The 18709-nt window shown below is 39.8% G+C and overlaps 1 protein-coding gene across 3 annotated transcripts in view; it reads right to left on the minus strand.

Moving 5' to 3' along the window:
- DCTN1-p150 (dynactin subunit 1) overlaps positions 1–18709 on the minus strand; it is a 684595-nt gene that overhangs the window by 491889 nt on the left and 173997 nt on the right. For all 3 annotated transcript variants that reach the window (XM_067155601.2, XM_067155604.2, XM_067155600.2), the window contains one exon: positions 16353–16539. In XM_067155601.2, coding sequence (XP_067011702.2) covers positions 16353–16539 — 187 coding nt within the window. The remainder of the gene's footprint in view (positions 1–16352; positions 16540–18709) is intronic.

Genomic DNA, 18709 nt, shown 5'->3' on the forward strand with positions numbered 1-18709 from the left:
GAGTCATTTCTTTTTTTTTTTTTTTTTTTTTTTTTTGCTAGGGGCTTTACGTCGCACCGACACACATAGGTCTTATGGCGACGATGGGATAGGAAAGGCCTAGGAGTTGGATGGAAGCGGCCGTGGCCTTAATTAAGGTACAGCCCCAGCATTTGCCTGGAGTGAAAATGGGAAACCACGGAAAACCATTTTCAGGGCTGCCGATAGTGGGATTCGAACCTACTATCTCCCGGATGCAAGCTCACAGCCGCGCGCCTCTACGCGCACGGCCAACTCGCCCGGTGAGTCATTTCTTATAGTAGTGGCCGTTTGAGTGGGCTTTCTATAGATACTATATGTGAACAAAGAGGAGTGCCTATTGATTGTTAGGTCTAGAAAGTAGATGGAGTTGTTTATCTCTGATTCTAAGGTAAATTTAATGTCATGATTGATGTTATTAAGGTTTTTGAGGGTGGATGGCGCGTCTATGGAGCGTTCATCTAGGATTATAAATGTGTCATCTACGTACCTAGCCCAGAATTGGATATTAGCAAATTTGATGTTATTGTCGATGGCGGTGTGCTCTAGGAAATCAAGGTAGATCTCTGCTAAAATTCCTGAGGCTGGTGAACCCATAGCCAAACCATCTTGTTTGTAAATGATCTTATCGAATGTGAAATAATTATTGTTAATTAGTAATCTTAATACAGTCATAAAGTCTTGAACTTCTAGTTTACTTAGTTGGTTGTTAGCAAGTAAGTTCTTTTTGATGATCGGGAATAATCAGTTGGTTTTTATACTGGGATACATGTTGACTATATTAAAGGAGTGCATTGAATGATATGGTTGAAGTTTGAAACTGTTTAGTTTGTTCACTAATTCTACAGTGTTCCTGATGGATTTATTTGATGAGAATTTTAATGTATATTAAGAAATTGTTGGATAAATTGAGATAATTTATATAAGGGGCTTGGTCTGTAGATTATTATGGGTCGAATAGGGACACCGGTTTTGTGGATTTTGGGTAGTGCCTTAGCTGTTGGTAGACCTGGGTTCAAAGTAATTAACTTTTGTTTTTCTTGCTCAGTGAGGAGAAAAGATGTGCTTTTTAGAATTTGTTTCAATTGCCTTTGAATTGATTGTGTTGGGTCCTTCTTAACTATCCAAAAGGAATCATTATCTAAGAAATTTTTTGTTCTTTTAATGTAATCTGTTTTATCCATAATGACTATTGTGTTGCCTTTGTCGGCCTTTGTAATAATGAGTTGGTTGTCTTTTACTTTCTTTTTAAGATTGAGAATTTGTTTTCTTTCAGTAAGGGAATCTTTGTTGATTTTGGTGATAGGGGTCGCGGTGCGATTTTTGGAGAAAAAACTTTTGTTTAATTGTTTTTTTACGTCCATTCTGAGTTCGTCTTGTAGGTCACATGGCATATTGCTGATAGCAACTTCTGATTCAACTACGAGTTTGGAGGCTGTAAGGGCCGAGTTGAAACAGGGCCAGTTGTGCTTTGGACCTTTCGAAAGAATTCTTATATCGTCCTCACCTAAGTTGGTGGTGGAAAGATTAATTACTGGTGGGTGGAATTGTTGTAGAGTGTCATTAGCGAGTTTAGGCTTGGTGTTAGGTTTTGGAGGGGATTTACTGTGATGTTACTTATTTTTAAGTGCTTCAAGTTTTCTCTCTAGTGTTATCTGCTTTTGGACAAAATATTGAACAACTTGATTTGGACTTCGTCTTGAAAAAGATTCCACTGAGCACTTGTGAGTAAGGTGGCTGCCTCTAAGTGAGTTTCATATAAGCAATGATTTAAAAACGACTTTTTCTTATAGAGAAATTTTAGTTCATTTTCTAACCAAAGTTTGTTTATCCTAACCTGAACATCATGTTGATGGGGAGGAACAAAACGTTGTTTCGTGACGCTTTTCAAAAAATTAGGGGTTAAGTTCTGTGTAATGCACTGTTTGATAAATGCTATATCCTTGCCTATTTTCCCAATTTTGATTTTTAAGCCCAAGTAATGATAGGCTACTGACTTTGCCTGGTTGGCTGCTTCATTTAAATCTAAGAATTTCATTTTTGTCCGTATTGAACTGAGAATGGAAGATAGGAAACTTAAAAGGGTCCACCTTTTCAATACAAATAAATGTTATAGTTTATTTACAACATATATTTACACTTGGAACTAGTTTCGACGCTGTTTGGCGTCATCTTCAGCCAAAATGTGGGAAATAGGCTAGCATGTAGACATTTATATTACACAAAGTGTTACATCAGTGTGATTAAATGAGAGAACATGAAGACGCAAAGTACAATGTCAGTTTCAAAGTGGTCATGAAGGGTGAGTCAAAAAATTGTATAAACATGAGATAACATAATCACTTAAACAATAAACATATAAACATATAAACTGTAACGAAACCATGCGGAAGTACGAGATGATTGGCATTGGAGATTCAAATTATTTCAGACACTCTTCCATTGAATGTTGCCTGCCGCGAGTGTAGTACAAAACATAGGTTATATTTCAATAAACACTATCTTCTCAAAAATGCACATAACATTTTAAAAATATTTGGGTTGAGATGAAATTTGGCAGTTAGGGATTGAAATCACTTATTCAATAAGTGTCAATTCAAAAAACAGCTGTGAAGGGTGAGACAAGAATTGCACAAGCGTGAGTTTGGACTCGATAAATGCAAAAAACACACGAAACACACTCGAAAATGTAGGTTCGTGATGGATTTGGCACAAAAGGTCTGCGTTCAATCATTCAATGAATGGCACCGGTGCGAGTGTAGTTCAAATGTGAGTTAGGATTTAACAGCCTCTTAGAATTGTACGTGACATCTGAACTCATGGTGCGAGATGAACTTGGCAGTGAAGGTTCGAATTGTAGATATTCAGTAATGTCATTTCTGAGTTGTTAATTAATTACCTTATATTATAGTTGTTTTTTTTCCCTTTAATGGACGGTTTATATTTCAATGAAGTTGTTCCACTTAGGGTATCAAGATTAAAATTATATTAACCTTCTTAAGAAAATATTTGTTGTTCTTTCTTCCACTCATATGTGTTCTGGTATCCAGCACAGTGGTTTAAATTTAATAATCCACGGTTTATTGAGACACTTCTCCACTTGCTAAGGTAAGTTCTTGTTTGGTTGTTTGTGCGGAGTGAATTGTGTCGGTTTTGTGCTTCCGCTTGTTATTGATGAACTGGTGCAGTGGTGTAACTGCTAGTTCATTACTTGGACTGCCATTACGGTAGTACTTGTGGTGTTTAACTATGTAATGGGACAGTTATTGGTAGCAGAGCTCGTTTAATTGATTTGTGTACCGTTTGCTCGTATCTTTCCGAAGGTCTGTTGTATCCTTCCTTAAATTTATTCTGCACTGTACTGTATCAGAATGTTAACTGAGTGAAAGAAGGACATGGTATTAAAAAGGTGTAGAACATTCCTGTAAAAGAAATGCATTCATCTTGTTTAAACATATTACCTTTTGTTTCATGTGAATATCATCATGGAGTTCCGTGTTTATCGCCTTCGTGGTGTTTTGGTGACCGTTTCGTGTTATGTGTGTGAGGTTGGTAGCCCTCTCACCAGCGGATATGTTCCGGTGTAAGCTGCCTCTCTGTTTTCCCGTTCTCAGGTGCCCTGTATCTTTCCTCTCTTGTTTCTGCATAAATTGGTGAGTACTACATGTTTTCTAGTATTAGGGATTGTGGTGTATTATTGTAAACCTTGAAATTGTGGTAGGTATTTATATTTGGACACAAATCGATTAGCTTTGGGCTATGAGCATACTACAGTTTGCGGTGTGCTATCTGTGTTTCGTGTGGTTTATCTGTTTTGATATTTTCACTACCAGCATGTGTGTATTGTCTACTAGTTCGGTGTGCATTAATTTTAATTTCTACTTGGTGTGCTTATGTGATAATTATTCTTCGTGTGAAGTGCACTAGAATTTTTGTTTACGGTGTGATTACGTGTGACAGTTTGTGCTCTGAGAACACTTTATTGTTTTTTCGGTCCTGGCCCTACGTTTTGGTTCTCAGATTTAACATTATTATTTCCTAGCACGTGTACTTGTATGTACCAACATATTATACTGGAACCTACTGTTTCTAATATTGTTCTTCTGTATTGTATCTGAGGCGCTGCCTGGCCGAGGCGGTAAAGGCGTGCTCGGTTCACCCGGAAGGACGTGGGTTCGAATCCCCATCAGGAAGTCGTAAAATTTAAGAAACGAGATTTCCACTTCCTGAGGTTCACTCAGCCTACAGCAAAAATGAGTACCAGGTTAATTCCTGGGGGCAAAGGCGGCCGGGCATAGAGCCAACCACTCTACCCCATCACGTGCCGAGGTTAACAATGGTGGAAGCCTTTACCTTCCACTCCTCCAAGGGCCTCCATGGTCTGTACGGAGGTGACTTTGCTTTGCTTTGCGTTGTATCTGGCGTGTGAACCGTATCCTTACTTAACCTTACTTTAAGCTTGACCATCATGTGTTTCTATATGTGAGCAGTATAGTACCGACATGTATGGTGATTTGTTTCGTACTGCCATTGTTATTATATAAGGCCTTCTATTTTGATTGTTTCTGGTTTTGTGTGGTTGGCCTGTGATCGTGTTACCTGTGTCATATGTGAATATTTATGGCTAATTCTGACTTATGGCCTGATTGGTATGGTTTTCATGCTAGCCTGCTTTTCCTAAATTTATTGAAACCTAACTGTGGTGAATTATTTAAGGAGGTTTTGAATTTAATATGCACTGTGGTGTATTAGTAACCTTTGGCTTGTAACTATTTCTGAATTATTTAAAGTTATTAATCCTTCTGCGGTAACTTGTGGGTCGACCATATTATTAATTGGTGTGATATCTTGACACAGTATTGGAAATTATACCTTCTGTAGGCGAGTTATTCTGGTGATCTAGGACCTGCCGTTGGTGATGTACTGGTGTGTCTGCTAGGTGATGGGTGACCTGTGCTGACTGTGAGGCTGGTGGTTGCCTATGGCATGAATAGTATTCTATTTTTACCCTGTCTCGCTGTTGGTGTGGGCTGGTGAGTTACTGGGCAGTCACTTGAGTCATTTCACCAAGGTCATTCTTTCAACGTGGGGTTATTGGGTAGGTTTTGGTTATTATTGAATCCTGTCTCCCGGTACCAGTGTGGGCGACTCGGTCTTGTGTCTGGACCTATTCGGGTTTTTACTAGTTATCCATTCTGCCTGGTCACTGGTAGTTCTCTATTTCCAGTGGATCCTGTGCCCTCTAAATAATTTAACCTGTCACCTGGTTGTAGTGTACTCGCCTGGTGTGTGGCCTTCCTCAAATTTCCAGCGCATGAATTTTCTGCCTTGTTTTTAAAAATCTAACCTGTTGTGTCTGAGAAATTCATTTTGTTCACCTCTTAGTGTTATTACTGGTTCATGTTTGGATATTTTTGTCGACTACTGGTTTCCTGTATAGTTAGTGTTGTGCTCTGCCGTAGTGATCATGCCCACGTAATCCTTATGTTGTAAAATTTTTCTAACCTATCCTTGTCATATTGTATTCCATTTTGAGTTGTGGTTCCCATCGGCCCCTTACTATTGTACTGTTATTGTGCTTTGCTGTTGTGCAAGAATAGACTGTAACCTGAGGATAGGATTTCCTTTGGACCTAATAGGATTTGGTTATAGTTCAGGTGTTGGGTGATGATATTGGTACCAGGTATTTACTGTTGGGGTTATATTTTGGGGTGGGCATGATGGTTTCGCAGCATGACACTGAGGGTTGTAATGTCCTTTATCCCTGTTGGGGCTGGCGCATGTCTGTTGAAGTTTGTCGTGGTTGTATGGTATTATGTACTTAATTTGTTATGGCATGTCAGTGTGTGTTGCCTTTGATTGTACCTTGTGCCTTTGTAGATTTGGGAATAATCTTTCGTATGGGTCTATAGCTCAGATGGAATAATTTTAACTCAACTTATGTAACTTTTGGTTTTGTGTGTCCTGGTTACTTCACTTCTTGTCCCCCTGTATTATCTATTGATCCGACGTTACCTTGTGTTCAATTTGTACCCCTTGTAAAGATCAGTTAACGTTTACCTGTCACTCTGTGACTTTTCCTTTTCTTCAGTGGAACTTCATTGTCTCTTGACTAGGTTGTTTGGAAATCTTGCCATTCTGTGGGGTTATTAGCTAGGTATGGGACTGGGTAGTAATTCCCAGGCGGTACCGAAGTCGCCCAACTGATGGATTATGGGATCTGTCTGTTGTGTTCCTTTATTCTTCATTGTCTGTGAGCATTTTCTAACGTCCTACCATCTTTTCTGCTATTTATATTTATATTTTATTCACCTGGGAGAATGGAGAAGGTACCTGTTTAGCGGTATTGCAACAGTGTGAATCTGCGGATGTCACATATTTTTAGACTGGTTTATTTACCGAGGCCTTCAATTGGCAACCGGCAGATTATGTTGAGTAGGTCATTGCTCTGAATTTCCTGATGGTCATCTGGTTTGAGGTGGATTCTATCGCCTTTTCTTACTTAATCAGGTGTCCTGTGTGTTGTTAATTCAATGAAGTTGGAGGTTATGTTACTTCGGATTGGTTTTCTCTCCTGAATTTCTTTTATTCATTTCCTATTCCGTTATTCCTATGGTGTTAATGAAGGAGTCATAATGTATTTATTCTTCTCCATCCTAGTATTATTCTTGGCTTGGTATTGTTGTTAGTTCGGTTGTTGATGACACTATCTCAATGAATTAGAGGTCTCCTACTGTAACTGCCAACGTTATCCTTGTCTCGAATATCTTTACCTCTAACTCTAGGATATCTTCATTTTCTTAAAACTTGTAGTAGGTGTGTGATATCGTTGAATTAAAGTACCATTTCCTCTCAATTTTCTTGTTCAATTAGGTGATGTATTGTGGTTGGGAATGTTGAACCAGTAGTTGTTGCAAATTTAACTTGATGCCTCTGATAAGATTTTGGGAAATTTGTAATGCTTTAATTGCTCACCAAGCTGTAGTATTGAGATGGTAATATGTTTCTGGTCAGGAAATAGTATCTCTGGATGTATGGCGGGTTATGTTATCTTCACTGTGTCATGGTTGGTCTTCACCTGGTTTTGAATGTAGATGCCTTAACTTGGCGTGTTACCACGTTAAGTTTTCTGTGGGGGTACTGTTATTTTACTTGGGGTTCGTGTTTTTTGGAATTGTGCTTGATGTTAACTTACGATGGATGTCTGTTGTGTGGTGAATCTGAACATAATTATTTGGTTGTTAAGTGAATTTGGTGTCAAATTGAACCTTTAAAAAAAAGAAAACCTTGGACACGTGCACTTATTCTAATTGTTCTCCATTCTGTGTTGGTGGTATATTTATGCGTTATTTATGCTTTTGCACATTGCTCTTATAATTGCTCCTTCTGTAAGCCCTAACTTATTATGTGGTATGCTCTGGCCCTGGCTCAGTCGATTGAGTTTGAAATTTTAAATTTAAAACTGAAATTTGGATCTTAGTTATCCTTTGGATGTATTCACCACTTTAGCCTATACTTCTGTGTTTCTTTTCTTTGCTCTTTTGTGGTTTCGATTTTGCGGTTATGCAAATTGAGATGAAACAAGAGGCTGCATTTCTTGCTACTTGAAACCCGATAAATTAGATCTGCACTGAAACTCCGATTTTAATGTTTAAATGTTAATTGTACTGCCGAGTGTATTTAAAGGTAAAAGGAATTGAGGAAAGTGCTTCTGAGGATCCGTTGAGTAAAATCCTTCAAGAACTTTAAAGTAAATATAATTTTTAGCAAGTGATCATGATGGTGTGTTATGGCAACCAAATTGCAGAAACAAATTTTGGAATCAACTAAATTTGAAGACCTGTTTTGAATTAAACCTTGTATCGTAAGCTTCATGGAACCTCGGGTACTCTGTGATGTTGCTCTTTCTGAAGGAAAATGGTGCGTGCGAACTAGTAAAGGTGTTTCATTGAAACTGAAATTGCATTAGAACTCTTGATAAAGTCTGGTTGAGTATATTATGAAAATTATTGTTGGACATGATTTAAAAATGGTACTCAGGTAATTAGGTAGCAGGTAGGGACCCTCTTCGGAGGCAACCCTACCCAGGGAGTGGCGTCCCTGCCTATGCGAGTCCCAGAGCACACTGACCCGGTGTGTAACATCTGGTATGGGTCCCAGCTCAGAGTTACGAGTGAAGACCTCAACGGCATCTACGGTGGAGAAAGTAGACTTCAGTATGGCGGAGATGGCGGAAGGGGCATACCCATAGCATCTGTACTCCAGAGGAGCGACTACGAAAGGCATCTGTCTCCATGTTAGGGGCGGCCTAATTTTGAACCTGGCAGGAGGTATAAAATGCCTTTGGGTGTGGCGAGCCCATCGTAACAATAGCCTATATGGACAAAGCAGATATAGTGCCTCGGAAAAGGTTAGGGCGTCCCCTGCTAAAAGCGACGCGCAGCTCTTCAGGTGCTGGGGGAACTGTGAAAAATGGGCAACCAGCACCAAACTACATCAAAATTGCAACAGTAAATGTACTGACACTGACGGGAAAGACAGAAGAACTGGTTGACTTCATGATAGAAAAAGATATAGCCATACTTGGACTGTGCGAGACCAAGAAGAGGGGTACAGGGGAGATCCCTCTGAAAGAAGGATACAGGCTGTATTACAGCGGAGGACCTGAAGCAAAAAATGGAGTGGCCATCATACTTAGAAGAGAAATCCAAGAATATGTAGAATATACAAAGTACGTCAGCGATAGGATGATGATGATACTCCAGTTTGAAAATGGCGTGAAAGATCTATTTCAGTTGTATGCCCTACAAACTGGTTGCATAGATGAACATCTAGAGGACTTCTTAGAGGAAGTGGAGAGACAGATAGAAGATAAGGAAGTGCTATTGATGGGAGATCTAAATGCACAAGTTGGAATGGAAAGACAAGGAAAGGAAGATGTTGTAGGGCCCTTTGGATATGGAAATGTAAATCCAGAAGGCGAGTTGTTGGTGGATTTTCGCATGAGGAATCAAATGATTGTTGGAAACACCTGGTTTAGGAAGAAGAACAGTCAGAAGATTACAAGGTATGGTTGGGGAGACAGACGAACAAAGACCATGATTGATTATATAATCATAGAGATAGAACACCGGAAGAACCTTGTAGATGTAACAGCCATGCCTGAAGAAGCCTTTGGTGGAGATCATAGAGTTGTGATAGGAAAATTGAAAGTTGGAAAGATTGAAAAACCCCAATTAAGAAGAGAGAAAAGAATTAAAGTATGGAAGTTGAAGGAGAAAAGCATACAAGAAGAATTTCAAAGGGAAATAATACCCTTGGTACCCAGGACAGAGGTGGGGAATGTTGAAGAGGAATGGAAAAGATTTAAGGAAGCACTGGTTGGATGTGCAGAAAAGAAACACACTGGTGGAATGATAGGGTAAAGATTAAAGTGAAGGAAAAGAAAATGGCATGGAAAGCATGGAAAACATCTAAGACTGAAGAAAGTACAAGAAAATATGTGGAGGCAAAGAATTTGGCCAAGAAAGTAGTGGAGGAAGAAAAGAGGAAAAGTTGGGCCTTATTCACACAGAAATTGAGAGATGATATGAAGGGCAGCAAGAAATTACTGTATGGTATCTTAAGAAACAAAAAGAGAGATCAAGTAAACACCAGATTTGTGAAGGATGAAGGTGGCATAATTTTAACAAAGCCAGAAGAAATAAGAAATATGTCACAAGTGAACTATGTAGTGCAAGTGGGAAGTGTTTTTTTTAAAGACTTTATTGGTGAAGTACTATATAATGTTTTATTTATTATGACCTAACCTGTACTGGGTAAGATTGATGACGTGCATTTGTAAATAGTAGAATTCCGTTCTATATTTCCTGGAAGGATCCAGAAAGTCACATGAATTATGGAACAGGGTGTGTTGTTTTGTGGGTAATGTATTCTAGAAAATATTTCTGACTGTTCTGGAAATACGACATTCGCGATCAGGTGTATTCTAGAATCTTAGTCAAAGTTCGCGATCGAAAGAAAGGTTGTGATTGGTGAGTCTAGGTGGCAATAGGGAACTCGTGTACGCTGATTGGCTGCTCCAAGGCCGGAAATTCCTATATATAGAGAGCGAGGCAGTGTTCGAAAAAATTCGGTATCCTGAATTCTGTCGGTCTTGGTCTATCTGTCTGCAAGCAGCCTATCTGGTTGACGTCCCCCGGTTCCCGGGATGGCACTCTCCTCGGGTAAGCACTCTTGAATCCGTTCCTGCTAAAATTTCCGTAATGTTCCGATTTGTTTTTCATACAGGAGTCTGCCCTAACCTCGCCTAGATTCACCAAATTAGTTACTTATGACGCCTTAGTTTTTCAGCTGGACTTACCTGTTCGTTTCCGAGGCATTCCCATTTCTTGTTTCACTAAAATATGTAGTTTGTAGTTTAATATTATTTCTCTTGGGGTTTGCCTCTGGTAGTTCTGCATCACTTTAAGTACGCTAGATTTTGGATAACCTTTTCACATCACTGTAAATTGCATTGTACAACTGCATTGGCAACTAGATGTATAGTTGATTTGAAATGTGAATTTACACTGCTACGAAATAAACTATGTATATCACTGAACTTATAGCTCGCAACTTGGAATTGTATTTAAATGTATTTGTAAAATTATTTTGTAAATAATATTTTCAAATCCAAGGATCACGACCATTTATTTTCGGAATCCGCTATCTAAGCCATGTCCATGCCTTTGGTAGGTTCCCAGCCCTTTTCATCTTCCCGGTTTGTTGTTCACTAGTTGGCCCTACTGATATTTACGTACATGTTTTGTTGGAGATTCGCGTAATGCCAGCTTATGTTTTTCCGAGTGTGTAGTGATTTCTGATATTGTGCTCTTACCTTCCCCTTTTAACTGTGTTTGTGCCTTGTTTTGGTGTTACCACTGTAGTAGAGGTAACAAAATAGATAGAGTATTTTCAGAAGCTGCTGAACATAAGAACGGATGACAGTCATTCAATGGACGACCAGGAAAGGCAATTAGTTGATGAAGAAATGGATAAAGAAATTGCAATGAATGAAATTCAAATGGCAGTAAGAAAGATGAAGAATGGAAAAACTGCTGGAATAGATGAAATTTCAGTGGAGATGATAAAGGCAGCTGGAGCTGTAGGTCTGCAGTGGACATATTGGGTTCTCAGGAATGTCTGGGAGAATAAGGAGGTCTCTGAGGATTGGCAAAAAGGAATAATCACCCCAATTTTCAAAAAAGGTGATAAGAAAGTTTTGAAGAACTACAGGGAAATTACTCTAATATCCCATGTTGCTAAGATAATGGAAAGGATACTGGAAAGTAGAATAAGGTTGAGAAGCAGATTCTAGAAAATCAGTTTGGTTTCAGAAGTGGAAGGTCAACAATAGAGCCCATTTTCATTATGAGACAACTAATGGAAAAGCATTGGGAGTACGGGAATGATATGGTGATGACATTCATTGACATTGAAAAGGCATATGACAGTATACCCAGGACAAAAGTTTGGGAGAGTCTGGTGCAAAAAGGAATTGGACAGGGATTAATAAAAATGATCATGGCATTGTATAAGGAATGTTGTAGTTGCGTGCAAACACAAGTTGGCAGGACAAGTTGGTTCAAAATAACTAGTGGGCTGAGACAGGGAAGTGTTCTATCACCAATCCTGTTTACAATAGTAATGGATGACATCATCAGAACAGCAAAAGCAGCATATGGAGGAAGAGAAATGAACATGATGTTATTTTCAGATGACAGTGTGATTTGGGGAGAAGACGACAGGAAGGTTCAAGAACACTTGAATGTGGTGAATGGGAAGATCGAAGAATGTGGATTGAAAATACGTGTAGAAAAGAGTAAAACTCTTGTTATGACTAGAGGGAAGAAAGAAGGGAAAGGTCAGATTAATAATGCAGACAAGCCCCTGGAAGTAGTGGAAACATTTAAATACCTGGGGAGTGAATTAATGGAGAATGCTCGACTGGATGCTGAGATTAATAAAAGGATTCAAGCTGAAAGTTGTTTCTATCATAGTGTAAGAAACATGTTATGGGACAAAGATGTGCCAACGGAAGCAAAGGATACTACATACAAGATGTATTACGTACCCATAACAACTTACGGAGCATAAACTTGAACAATGACAAAGAAGGATGAGAGTCGAATACAGGCAGCCGAAATGAAGTTCTTGAGGAGTAGAAGAGACAAAATAAGGAATGAGAAAATCCGGGAAGAAATTGGAGTAGAAAAAATGAATGATAGAATAGACAAGAACCGACTAAGATGGTTTGGGCACATAAAGCGAATGAGCGACGAAAGAATGCCAAAAAAGGTGATGGAAATGCAGATGCACGGAAGGAGAGGCCGTGGACGACCACGATTGAGATGGAAGGATACTATCCAATGCAGCATTATAGAGAGAAACCTGGACTGGAACATAGTGTTGGAGGAGGAGTGGTGGAAAGACCGAAGAAAGTAGAGAGGAACCATATTTGCCCCTACCCGGCTACAGCTGGATAAAGGGAAATGATGATGATGATGATGATGACTAGATCTCAAATGTTTCATATAAGGTGATTGTCTTACATGCTGGATACTTCGGAGGTTGGACTTGGTACTTGTGGTCATTTTGATTTGGGTAAGGTCAAAAATCTAATTTATTTCAGACCACTGTACGGTGAATATGTGTACGGATAAGTTGTCCTTCGGGGAGGGAGGCTGACACGCATGTGTCGTGTTCATTTCCCTTTTCCTCTGACATTTTTGTTCTGGAAAATTTGCTGTAGAAATCTATGTCACGTTTTTAATTCTCAAGCTGGCTTTTCTCCTATTTTTAAGTCATCATATATCTTATGTAATTAATTTATTCCCTGCGACTTGCTCTCGATACCTAACTCTTATTCTGCTATGTGCCATCTGCTATGGTGTAGTCGAACTATGGCCAATCAGGGAGCTCCTCGCCGTCTTAGATGATCTGCTCTCTTCCAGCGGCAAGTTATCCGCCATTAAAAGTGAGAGTTGCTTGATCATGTTGGAGGAAGGACGTGCTCCGGCTTCTGGGCTCAGCCCACATTACGGATCCGACATAATATTTTGGTGTGAGGGCGTTCTGCCATCCTTTAAAGTTTTATTTATTTTATTTTGAAAACTGTCCTCCTTTTCTGCAGTAATGTAATATTTGGTGAAATTATCATTACGTGAGTATGGAGCAACTAACGCTTTGATGTTACTACAAGCCTGATGCTGCAACTGTAAGTTTCTCCTTCATTTAAATTGAACCTTCTTACCTTCGAAGACCGGAATGATATTTTGGAAAATATACGCTCTTCTAGAACTTTTGTGTGTTTAAGACTTTTGAAATTGCCATAATCCTAATAACTGGTTTTAAAAAACAGGCCAGTAGCTGTTCATGTTTCGGGTTTCCTCTGTAGAAATTTATATATATTGATGTACATATCCTAAGTGATCAGGATACGCGTGGTATGAAGGCATATTATGTTTCATCTAATTTGGGGAATTATGAAAAGTTGTTATTATTATTATTAATGTGGACTTTAGAGAGATAAAGTGCATCCCCTCTAAGTGTACTTCAAAGGAACTCCATCTGTTGGAAAGGTTTAAGGACTATGGGAGTTTCCTCCAAGGTATCAGAAATTAAATTTGGTTCTCTTTTAATTTTATTCCTGCTATTCCTTTTATTTTATCTTGTAAAATGTTATTGCGCCTTCGGGATCTCTTGGTTCTCTATTTTACGACCATTGTTATGCTTATATGTTTGTGATTGGTCGTTGCTAATCCTTGATGGTGTATGTTGGTTACCATGGCTACTCTGTAGTGATGGTGGTGATTGTTTTTTTGGGCGACTCACGCTATAGTAAATATTTTATTTAGCTACTCGTGTGCTGCGGTGTCTGTGTGACTAACACTTTATCCAACCTTTTACATGACTTTATCCTTTACCTCGTTTGTGTTTGTTTCGCCTGTCTTAGCGTCTGTTTATTCTATTTGTCTCTCGACACATAATAAGCCTGACCCCCTTGCAAAAGCTCCATGATCGTACTATCCTGACGAGAATAATTAGTTAAATGAAAGTAAGAGAAAATGAAGAGAAATCTTGTACTTTGAAGTCACCCTTTGAATTGCACCCGAAAGGTACTACTCACTTAATGCAATTATCATGTAGTCGTGTACGTTTTTCAGTTATCTTAGGTTGGTCGACCACATTTATTAACGAGCTTTCCGAGTTGTTGATTAATTACCTTATATTATGTTGTTTGTTTCCCTTAATGGACGGTTTTATATTTCAATGAAGTTGTTCTACTTAGGATATCAAGATTAAAATTATATTAACCTTCTTAAGAAAATATTTGTTGTTCTTTCTTTCACTCATATGTGTTCTGGTACCCAGCACAGTGGTTTATTTAATTATCCACAGTTTGTTTAGACACTTCTCCACTTGCTAAGGTAAGTTCTTGTTTGGTTGTTTGTGCGGAGTGAATTGTGTCGGTTTTGTGCTTCCACTTGTTATTGATGAACTAGGGCAGTGGTGTAACTGCTAGTTCATATATCTTTGGCTGCCGTTATCGTAGTTGTGGTGGTATTTGACTACGTAACAGGTCATGTCTAACAGCAAGCGGTGATAAGAGTTCTGATGCCTTAACTTGATCACATGCCTGTAAAGCTGAAACTTTATCGCAGCAGTCGTTCGGCACTGTTTGGCACAAACACGTTTTCCGCTGCATAAACTGAGTAATGCATTCATGATTTATCTTGAATACATTTTTCGGAATATGGTGGGATCGCGCAATTTCCCATGCTTTTAGTTGTAACATTGCACGAGAAACACTGCAACTCTTGTTCCGCATCTCTCTCACCCATTTCAGTAATGATTGAACACCCGGGAAATTCCCTTTTTTTTTGGGCCCCGAAATGCCAGTAGTTGTATTCTCCAGTTTCTCACTTGTGTTCTTTTTTTTTTTTCCGTGAACACAAAACTCATGACTCGCTGCTCTGTTATTTTCTTCCACGAACTTCACCACTTTTAGCTTGAATGAAGCTGTGTAATTGTCAACTTTCCTCAAGACAAACATTTACTAATGGTTGAGTTCAGACTGTGCACAGCATTTTCATTTGTTACTGCAGGCACACATTCTTGCGACAAGCCAATGAATTGGAAATGAGACTCATAATCAGCGCAAAAATGCATAGGAATATCCTATCAAAATATTAGGTGTGCGGCTGATTTGCTAGTAATAAGGTAAAACTTAAGTAGTATGATAGGAAAGACAAGAAAAGACAGAACGTCAGGGAGGAAGAATGGAGGTGGATGAGCTTAGAACGGTTTGGACATGTTAAGAGTATGGAAACAGATGATGGAGACCCAGACAGGAAGAGGGAGGGCAAGAGGGTGAAGGTGGTTGGAATCAATGAAGAATACTATGACTGGATAGAGAAAGATGAAGAGGTGCCCTAAATACCCCAACAAAGAGGGAGCTGGACAAGAGAAATGGATGATGATGTTGATAACGACAACCTCCTTCCGATACAGTGAAATATAAGGAAAATATCAGTGGCAGCCATGTGATCATTTAAATCCATGAGCAGGTAATTAATTCTACAGACTCTTAAAGAGAGCTGCAATGGAGGTTGTTCCAGCAACGTTTTAAAGTCTTTGTACATGTCAGCATTTTTTAAAATATTGACCTGATAATTGGCTTTCTTTTATACTGGAAGGAAGAGATCAAATCACGATCATCAACAATGCAAAAAAAATATGGAAATACAAAGGGGCACAGAGTTCGAGTACCTCATGACGAGGTACCGAAAGGCACGTCAGAATCTGCGGAACAATATGAGGGGTGGACAAAAATGTAAACATGCAAATTTTAAGTGATTGTCCTATCAACAATGGGTGCTACAGCCAGTTGATTACATTACATAATAAGAGAGTCATTATGCTGTCGGGAGGGTTAACATTTTGGTCTCTCATAATGTGTGGTGTGGCACAAATAGAAGAAGGTTGATAGGTCTGTGCGTCAGGAGACCACTGGCTCTATCAAGCCCAACTCACGAAGCACATTGCCCCACCAAGTCTGTACCACTCAAATGCTCTCCTCTATGATTTTGATAAGATTATAACTTCCCACTCACTGAGATGTCACAGATCTTTGGAGGCATACCCTGAAATCCTGCCGTTCACCCAGGGAAACAGCCAAGATGCTGATAGACGCCAGCTACACACACCACACCATGTTCCAGCCCCGAAAATGAACATGGTCATCTCTAATACATATATTATGGTAGTAAGAACAGTGTAACACTACTTACACCTGAGGGTGTCCAGCTTCTCGTTGAGATCCTTGACTTCAAGCCGCAGGTTCTCTATCTCCTGCTGCATCTGGAGCTGTGACAGCCGCTCCTCCACTCCTGCGTTGGCAGCTGCATTAGATGCACCCGGAGAGATCATCGCCTGGCCGGGAATGTACTGCGGCTTCAGCGTCTCCACAAACCCTGTCTGCACACAAGATACCCACTAAAGTATTCAGGATCACTTTGTTTCAGGTGTTCCTAACAGTATTAAAAAAAAAAAAAAAAAAAACAGCATTCCTCTATGAGGGAGCTAAGCACCTCCACAATTCCATCGCCTCTATCTACTTCTCCAATCCTCCTGTAAGCTGATTTTTATGCACAACTAACTTAGCCTTTATCTCCCCACTGCGAGTACAGTCCTGCCTTTGGTCCTACCTGTTTGTACCTCCATGCCTGATACATAAATAAAATCAATCAATGAATGACTTTTTGTTATGCTTTTTTTTTATGTTTTCACAAATACATCCTAGAAACAATGAAATAACATTTTTAGGGCTTCCAGCGGTGTGGTTCAAACCCACAACATGTATCATGTAGTCATCAGAGTAACAGAGCATAAGAAATGAGAAAACATACAATGATCTAATAGTTTTTAGAACTATCAAAGTCAGGACTTTCTTCTTCTTTGTTATTTTTGTTTGTATTTTTAAATAAAATCTACTTTACATCACACCGATACAGATAGGTCTTATGGCAACAATGGAGAAGGAAAGGGCTAGCAGTGGGAAGGAAGTGGCTGTGGCCTTAAGGTACAGCCCCCAGCATTTGCCTGCTGTGAAAATGGTAAGCCACAAGAGCTGCCATGACTGGGGTTCAAACCCACTATCTCCTGAATGAAAACTCACAGCTGCACTCCCTAACCGCACAGCCAACTCGCTCGGTTCTCCTTGCAAGGTCTAGTCAGTCCTTTGTGGCAGGGCCAAGGCCTCAATTACTGACGACACAGCCTCAGCTATTGGGTCAGCAATTCCATTTTCCGACGATATATCTTCGTACTCAGCATGTCTGGTTAACGCCTCCAGCCTTTTAGTACATTCAGAGCATGAAGATTACGAGTTTCTGATATAATCAATTGCCTGGCATACAGCTGTTTACACATTCACAGTGTGGACAAGAAACAGTCCTGACAAACCCTGTGCTTTGTCCATGACTGAACTCGCAGTAGATCAAATCCAGGGACACATTCTGGACGCAAGGCTCTACAAATGAGAATGTTCTCACTTGAGACCATAGTGTGTTTAGGTCAAAATTTATTGACGGTAAGGTCCTTGCCCAGTTACAGCAGGGGATGACTGCAACATGTTCATGAAGGGGAAGTTGTCGATTACTAATATTTTTTAAAACATTTAAGCTCTTCGGATTTTACAATCGTGAAATTACCAGCGTTTTGCCTCAGTGTAGCAGTGGGCTCATCATGATAACTTCTTTTTCTTTTGTCACACCAACACAGATAGGTCTTATGGTGACGATGGGATGGGAAAGACCTACGAGTGGGAAGAAAGCAGCCATGGCCTTAATAAAGTTAGAGCCCAGTGTAAAAAAGGAAAACCACGGAAAACCATCTTCAAGGCTGCCAACAGTACGGTACTACTTATTTTACAATATTCTCGAAATGAAGGAAAGAGAGCGAGAGGGCGATTCAATAAAGAGCAGTGTAAGAAGAAGAGGGAACCTGGACAGGGACAAAAGAGGAACGAGCTGGATAAGGGGGAAAGGATGATTCTTGAACTAGAGCATTACCTCTGCAAACCTGTGGTGGAGGGACATGACTTAGGACGGGCAGCCACTAAACTCTCATCTGCCAGCAATATTCAAAACCAAACCCGCCACAAAATGTGCTACAATACAGCTGTCTGCATTCTGAATGATCACTCTCGTCTTACCTAAATGCATACAGTGGAACCTCGATTATCCGTTCCCGGAAAATACGTTTTCCCGGAATATGCGTTCAAATTACGTGGTCCCGCGAGCATCGTAATTAAATCACGTTGTAAAAGTCCCGCATTATCCGTTCCTCGAAGAAACGATTTCCCGGATCAACCGTCCAGAAATTCCAGTCCCATCAACGCTAAATCCTCGATCAATCGTTTTTTAATAAACTGTATCTCACAAAAGGACGGCTATGGCATATTTATGGATCTTGGCGTTAACGCCCCGTCACTGCGATAATTAAAGCAAGTACTGTACCGGTACTGGAAAAGCGATCGGCGATGAACTTGCATAAGGGACCATCTTAGCGTCGCACTCGGGTGGTATCGTCTAGAGAATCTCAAAGCAGAGAGTGGCGACAACAATTGCAAGGATACACGGCGCAT

This window comes from Anabrus simplex, chromosome 11 (genome assembly GCF_040414725.1).
Source record: "Anabrus simplex isolate iqAnaSimp1 chromosome 11, ASM4041472v1, whole genome shotgun sequence".
NCBI lineage: Eukaryota > Metazoa > Arthropoda > Insecta > Orthoptera > Tettigoniidae > Anabrus > Anabrus simplex.